This window comes from Eschrichtius robustus, chromosome 2 (assembly GCF_028021215.1).
Source record: "Eschrichtius robustus isolate mEscRob2 chromosome 2, mEscRob2.pri, whole genome shotgun sequence".
Classification (NCBI taxonomy): Eukaryota; Metazoa; Chordata; class Mammalia; order Artiodactyla; family Eschrichtiidae; genus Eschrichtius; species Eschrichtius robustus.
In genome coordinates this window covers 178,468,406-178,475,497 of record NC_090825.1, presented here as the reverse complement: position 1 = coordinate 178,475,497, position 7,092 = coordinate 178,468,406, and the positions used below count along the sequence as shown (strand labels likewise).

At 56.0% G+C, this 7,092-nt stretch overlaps 1 protein-coding gene across 4 annotated transcripts; it reads left to right on the top strand.

Annotated features, from left to right (window-relative positions):
- Window positions 1-865: 865 nt before the first annotated feature.
- Window positions 866-6,713, top strand: SLC39A3 (solute carrier family 39 member 3). Of its 4 annotated transcripts, none has more exons than XM_068535063.1 (4): window positions 866-970; window positions 1,588-1,703; window positions 2,473-2,811; window positions 5,783-6,713. In XM_068535063.1, exons 3-4 carry the CDS (start codon window positions 2,602-2,604, stop codon window positions 6,515-6,517), a joined length of 945 nt encoding a protein of 314 aa, XP_068391164.1. In that variant the 5' UTR covers window positions 866-970; window positions 1,588-1,703; window positions 2,473-2,601; the 3' UTR covers window positions 6,518-6,713. The 4 variants fall into 4 exon arrangements, with proteins under 4 accessions (XP_068391164.1, XP_068391165.1, XP_068391167.1 ...); XM_068535064.1 differs by lacking the exon at window positions 866-970 and adding an exon at window positions 1,075-1,295; XM_068535066.1 differs by lacking the exons at window positions 866-970; window positions 1,588-1,703 and adding an exon at window positions 3,604-3,677 and having other exon boundaries at window positions 2,605-2,811.
- Window positions 6,714-7,092: the final 379 nt, after the last annotated feature.

Below are 7,092 nucleotides of genomic sequence, written 5' to 3'. Positions count from 1 at the left end.
GGTACACATCCTTAAAAAAAACCTAAAATAGCAATCCACCACCCAGCACTCCTTTTTTTTTTTTTAATATATTTTAATTTTATTGGAGTATAGTTGATTTACAATGTTGTGTTAATTTCAGGTGTACAGCAAAGTGATTCAGTTATACATATACATATACATATATTCATTCTTTTTAAGATTCTTTTCTCATATAGGTTATCACAGAATATTGAGTAGAGTTCTCTGTGCTATACAGTAGGTCCTTATTGGTTATCTATCTTATGTATAGTAGTGTGTGTGTGTGTTCATCGCAAGCCACCTCCCAGCACCCTGATAACCCTTACTGGGCTCTATTATTCCAGAGCGCTTGTCACCTTCTGCCATAATTTTATTACTTATTATGTTTGTCGATTTTCTGTCTTCTCCTAGAACGTAAGCTCCAAAAGGGGAGAGATCCTTGTTTTGTTGACAGATGTTCTCCTAGAAAAGGTCCTGGTACATAGGAGGCAGAGATGTTGAACGGGTAAATCTGCATCTTAAACCGACGGGAAGGGCATCAGCAGCGAGGACGCTCCGAGAGAGACAGTCAAATCGTTTTCTGACAATGGCCAAACCTCGATCCGAACGGGATTCAGCACCTGGAACCCCTGGACAGCTCTGGAAGCCAGACGCTGACGGAACCATTCCCCTAGGGTCGGAGTTTCCCGCCGGAGCCGCCCGGTGCCTGTACCCGCCGCTCTGCGGGAGGAAACTACTTTCCCTTGCCGGTAGGAGAGGTGGAGTCGCGGGGTGAGTGGCAGCCGTAATAGCCAATGGCATGGAGAACTTGGCCCTCTGCGCTTGGGGCGGCCAATGGGCAGGGGCGTGGGCGGGGCGTGGGCAGCTGCGCGCCGAGCCGGGGCTAGACCGGGAGCGCTGCAGTGGGGTCGACACGGCGTGGCGGTTGAGCGGCGGGCGGCTCCGGCGGGCGGGCGAGGACCCGGCGGAGGTACGTGTGGGCCGGGCCTGGGCGGGGCTGGGGGCGGGGGCGGCCCGGGGCCTGGCGGGCTCTGCCGCCTGTTAGCCGAGGCCCCGCCTTTACTGGCGATCTGTGTGATTTGCGTCCGGCTCCGCCAGCGGAGCGCGACTTGTCCCCTCTCGAGCGGGGCGCCCAGTGCAGCGCGGGACACACAGAAGGCGCTCAATAAGTGCTGAGTGAAAGGATGAATGAATGAGCCCGTCCCCGCTGCCCAGCCCCATCAACCCCCGGTTTGAGGGCGTCCAGGCCACCCTCACCCCCACTCCACAGACTGGGGCATCCCGACACTCGGCAGGTATTTATTGGGCGCCTACTGTACCTGGCTTTGGGCTGAGGAAGACACACTCCCTGCTCCCGTGGAAGTCGCAGCCCAGGGCGAGTGATGACATTCAGGGACTTTAAATTATGTAGTTCCCTGTAGCTCCAATGATACCAGGGGACGGGGTAGGAGACCCCTCTCCACTGGTGGCATCTGAGCTGACATGGCGACGCGGGCAGTGAGAATTGGGAGGTTGGGGAGAAAGCCTAAGGACAGGGGAGCAGCCGCGGTCCTTCATTCTAATGGTAACATTTACGGGTCTATCTAGGGCGAGATCTGCTTTACTTTGGCTCATTGAGTCCCCATAAAGAGGTCCACATGCTTCAGCTCATCTGTTTGTTCAGCCAGCGGTTACTGAGCATCTGTTCTGCGCCAGGCCTTGCGGTGGGTACAAGGGATGCCATTTAGGGCAGGGGGAAGCCCTCCTGTGGGACTGAAAGACGAGCATCATTGGAAGGTCAGGGGAGAGAAGTGGTCCAGGCCAAGAGAACAACAGGTGCAAAGGCCCTGAGGCGGGAATGGGCTTGCCGGTGCAAAGGCCCTGAGGCGGGAATGGGCTTGCCAGGTGCAAAGGCCCTGAGGCGGGAACGGGAATGGGGAGGTGGAGTCCGAGCTGATGGTGCAGAGCCTTTGCCTCAGGGTAAAGCCTTTGGATTTTATGTAAGGGCGGTGGGACCCAGAACATTCTGCAACAATGGAAATGTTCTTTGTCTGTGCTGTCCAGTACGGCAGCTGCTAGACTCAAGTGGCTATGGAACACTTGAAATGTGGGTAGCGCAACTGAGGAGCTGAATTCTACATTTTATATAAATTTTTTTTAATTAAAATAAATTTTTTTGGCCGCGCCACATACAGGATCTTAGTTCCCCAACCAGGGATCAAACCCGTGCCCCCCGCAGTGGAAGCGCGGAGTCCTAACCACTGGACCGCCAGGGAATTGCCTACATTTTATTTAATTTTAATTAACTTACACAGACACACGCGGCTAGCGACTGCCGTGTTGGACAGTGCAGCCGTGGAGAATTTTCTGCAAGAGACAGGGACGTGTGCTAGGCCTGGAATGGGGTGAAGTACTGGGGGTGATGGGCTTGGTTGCTCTAGCTGGTCAGATAACCAATCCAACAGCTGACGCGGTTGCCCCTGACATTCACAGTGGCTGGACTGAGGCATGAGCCCCTGGCTGCGTGGCTGGGCCCCGTAGCGCATCGTGGGAGGGGAGTGTGCGCCCACACATGGTTTGGCCCTGCAGTGACCGGTGACCGGAGCAGCCCGGGCCGCCGCTATGGTGAAGTTGTTGGTAGCCAAAATCCTCTGCATGGTGGGCGTGTTTTTCTTCATGCTGCTGGGCTCCCTGCTCCCCGTGAAGATCATCGAGACGGATTTTGAGAAGGCCCATCGTTCGAAAAAGATCCTCTCACTCTGCAACACCTTCGGAGGAGGGGTCTTTCTGGCCACATGCTTCAATGCTTTACTGCCGGCTGTGAGGGAAAAGGTAAGGCTCCCTGGGGTGGTAGCAGCAGCCCTTGGCACCTTATGGCCAATCGTCTCTGGTGCCTTTTGTTTTTTCTTTCCTTTTATTTTTTTTTGTAATTGAGATATAGTTGTTGTGTTTTTGTTTTTCTTTTTCTTTTGGCTGTGCTGCGTGGCTTGCAGGATCTTAGTTCTCTGACCACGGACTGAACCCGGGCCCTCAGCAGTGAAAGCACAGAGTCCTAACCACTGGACAGCCAGGGAATTCCCTAATTGAGATATAGTTGATGTACAATATTGTATAAGTTACAGGTGTGCAACATAGTGATTCACAATTTTTAAAGGTTGTACTCCATTTATATCATTATAAACTATTGGCTATATTCCCTGTGCTGTACAGTATATCTTTGTAGCTTATTTATTTTGTACATAATAGTTTGTACTTCTTAATCCCCTACCCTTATCTTGCCCCTCCCCATCTCTGGTGCTTTTCAACCCTGATACCAAGCTCAGGGCCTTGACACTATAAGGGTGACAGGAAGTAGAAAATGAATTTGCTGTGTGACCATGAGTTGGTTGTGTCTCTTCTCTGGGTCTTATCTGGTAAACAAGGGGTTTGAACTAGACCTAGGGTTCCCAGCTGGTGGGCTCATCAGCCATTACTTGACCAGACCACCTGCCCCGGACACATGCACTTTGTCTTGAAGCTGGCGATTGTGGCCTCTCTTCAACTCCTGTATCAGTTAGCTACTGCTGCGTAACAAATTATAACAAACTTAGCATCTTAAAACAACACATGTTTATTCCTACACAGTTTCTGTGGGTCAGCAGTCTGGGCACCACTTGGCTGGGTCCTCTGCTGCCGGCTCTCATGAGGCTGCAATCAAGGTATCCGGTGGGCTGTGGTCTCATCTCAAGGTTTGACTGGGGATGGATTGGCCTCTGAGCCAATGTGGCTGTAAGGCGGGTTCAGTTCCTTCCTGGCTGTCAGACTGAGGGCCCAGTGTCTCCCTGGCTGTGGGTTGGGAGCCACCCTCAGTCCCCGGCCACGCTGTGCCATTTGCTTTATCCACAAGCCCCATCCTGTGCCTGGACTCCTGATGTTGAGGGCTGGGAGGTGTATTATGCTGCTACGCTTGCGTTCCTCTGTTACACAGCGCGGGAAACTTGTGCACTTGGCGTCGGTGAGGATGAGATCGGAGTCCTCTCTGACACCCTCTGCACCCGCCCCCCCTGCCGTTTTCCACATTCCCGCAGTGCCACCCCTCCGGCCTGGACTGCTGCAATGACCTTGCCCCTCCCCATCCCCCTTCAGTGCTTGGGGCCCTCTCACGGTCCTCCCCAAACCACTCCTGGGCCGCGCCCCTGCCCCAGGCTCCCCACGCCTCAGTGGGCCAGGCCCCTCCTCCTGGCTGCCCGCCAGCCTCAGCCAGAGAGTGTCTGCCTCACGGTCTGGTGTGGCTGCCACTCACCATTCCGGCTGGTCAGGTTTCAGTGAATTGAAATCAAACCCACTTCAACGTGCCAGTCCTCAGCCGCACCAGCCACATTTCAAGTCCTCGTGGGCCACGCGAGGTTAGCGGCTTCCATATCAGACAGCACAGATAGAGGACATTTCCGCCATCCGGAACGTTCTGTGGGACAGCGCTGACTCAAGGATCTGACGAGGATGGCTGGATGTGCCGGCGAGCCTCATGCTCGTTCTCAGCACGTTCACCCAGGGGGGTGGAGAGGTGGGGGGCTCTGGAAACAGCCTCCGGGTGTGTGGAAGCCAGCCCCGTGCAGGCATCAGGGCCAGAAGCCCTGGCTGATATCCCAGTCTGGAGGCCGGAAGTCCGAGACCAAGGTGTCAGTGGGCTGGGTCCTCCGGCCGTGAGAGAGGGTCTATCCCGTGTCCCTCCCAGCTTGTGGGGATCGTCTGCGGTCCTTGGTCCCTTACCTTGTGGCTCCATCACCCCAGCTCTGCCTCCGTTGTCACACGGCCTCTCCCTGTGTGTCTCTCTTCTTCTGTCTCGGAAGGACTCCTGTCATTGGATTAAGGACATCATCCTTATGCAGGATGATGTCATCTCAAGAGCCTTATCTTATGAATGAATTTCCTGGGGTGGCCATAACAGAAGACCAGAGACGGGGGGCTTAAACAGCAGACACTTATTCTCTCCCAGGGCTGGAGGCTGCAAGTCCGAGACCAAGGTGCTGGCAGGGTTTGGTCCTCCGGAGGCCTCTCTCCTTGCTTTGTAGATGGCCACCTCTTGCTGTCTCTTCACATGATGGCCCTTCCTCTTCCTGTAAGGACAGCAGTCCTAGTGGATTAAGTCCACCCTCACAGCCTCCTTTTAACTGAATCACCTGTTTAAAGACCCTATCTCCAAGTATGGTTAGTTTTGAGGCACTAGGGGTTGGGAGACCTTTATATAGAAATTTCCTTTTGTTGGGGAGACACAATCCAGCCCATCACACCTCAGTTATATCTGCAAAGACCCTTCTTCCAAATAAGGTCACATTCTGAGATTCCTGGTGGACATATCTTTTAGGGGTCATGATGCAGCCCACTACACTCTTTTTAAATTGGTTGACATAGTGGACATGACGTGAGGCCTAGTCCCTTTCTAATAGAGGTTTTATTTTTAAACATTTATTTATTTATTGACTGTGCTGGGTCTTAGTTGCGGCATGCAGACTTCTTAGTTGTGGCATGCAGACTTCTCAGTTGCGGCATGCATGTGGGATCTAGTTCCCCGACCAGGGATTGAACCCAGGTCCCCTGCATTGGGAGCGCAGAGTCTTACCCACTGGACCACCGGGGAAGTCCCTTCATTTTTAAATCCATCAAGGATGAGCCACCACTCCTCTTTAAGACCTGTATGATTTGGGTATTTCTGCTACTTGAGAGGTGACGTCTGAAGAACCTGTTGCATGGGCAGCGGGGGTCTCGGCGGTCGCGCCTCTGAACCTCTCCCCGTCTTTTCCCCCTCTCGCGCCCTCTTCTCCAGCTCCAAAAAGTCCTGAGTCTTGGGCACATCAGCACCGACTACCCGCTGGCCGAGACCATCATGCTGCTGGGCTTCTTCATGACCGTCTTCCTGGAGCAGCTCGTCCTGACCTTCCGCAAGGAGAGGCCGGCCTTCATCGACCTGGAGACATTCAACGCCAGCTCGGACGTGGGCAGCGACTCAGAGTACGAGAGCCCCTTCATGGGTGGCTCGCGGGGCCACACGCTCTACGGGGAGCCCCACGCGCATAGCCACGGGCTGAGTGTCCAGGAGCTGTCGCGCTCCAGCCCGTTGCGGCTCCTCAGCCTGGTCTTCGCCCTGTCGGCCCACTCGGTCTTCGAGGGCCTGGCCCTGGGCCTGCAGGAGGAGGGGGAGAAGGTGGTCAGCCTGTTTGTGGGGGTGGCCATCCACGAGACGCTGGTGGCCGTGGCCCTGGGCATCAGCATGGCCAGGAGCGCCATGGCCCTGAGGGACGCTGCCAAGCTGGCCGTCACCGTGAGCGCCATGATCCCCCTGGGCATCAGCCTCGGCCTGGGCATCGAGAGTGCCCAGGGCGTGCCCAGCAGCGTGGCCTCCGTGCTGCTGCAGGGCCTGGCAGGCGGTACTTTCCTCTTCGTCACTTTCTTTGAGATCCTGGCCAAGGAGCTGGAGGAGAAGAGCGACCGGCTGCTCAAGGTCCTCTTCCTGGTGCTGGGCTACGCCGTCCTGGCGGGCATGGTCTTCCTCAAGTGGTGACCATCCCGCGCCGGGTGCCCGCCCCGCCCCCCACCCAGCCGGAGCCTCGCCTCTCCCGAGGGTCCAAGCTCAGCTCCCGGGCTGCGCCTGCGCAGAGGGGCCGCCCGGGACTGCACTGAGCCCCAGATCCTACACCCCCAGCCCTGGGGCACCGCTACTACTTTTACAAATTCTTCTCTTAAAAGTATTCACCAAAGCTGTGTGGCCATGTCATCCGCAGCCGTGGGGGTCTGGTGACTCGCAGGGGAGGTGGCCCCGGGCGTCCAGGTGGGGTCAGACCCAGACCCTCCCCACCCCTAAGCACCGCCGGCTGTGGACGAGTGCGGGAGAGGCCAGCCTCTGTCCTCCGCAGCCCTGGCTACAGTGCCAACTCCGTAGCCACCCCCCACGCCTTCCCTGGAGCCCTGCAGCACGTGGCGGGCGTGTCCCCAGGGTGAGCAGAGGGTCCAGTCGCTGTCACGTGATGCCCTGAGGGGTTTCTGAAAGGAGTCCGCCAGCCAGGAGCCTCCATTCGTTCGCGGTTAGTGGGGGTGATGGGGCTGTGATTCCTGCCACCTGAGGCTGTGCTTCTGGGG

Bases quoted from the DNA above. Each gene is read 5' to 3' on its own strand.
- SLC39A3 (XM_068535063.1), top strand. From the start codon at position 2,602: ATGGTGAAGTTGTTGGTAGCCAAAATCCTCTGCATGGTGGGCGTGTTT. The intron at 2,812-5,782 runs GTAAGGCTCCCT...CCTCTTCTCCAG, and splicing joins TGCCGGCTGTGAGGGAAAAG to CTCCAAAAAGTCCTGAGTCT.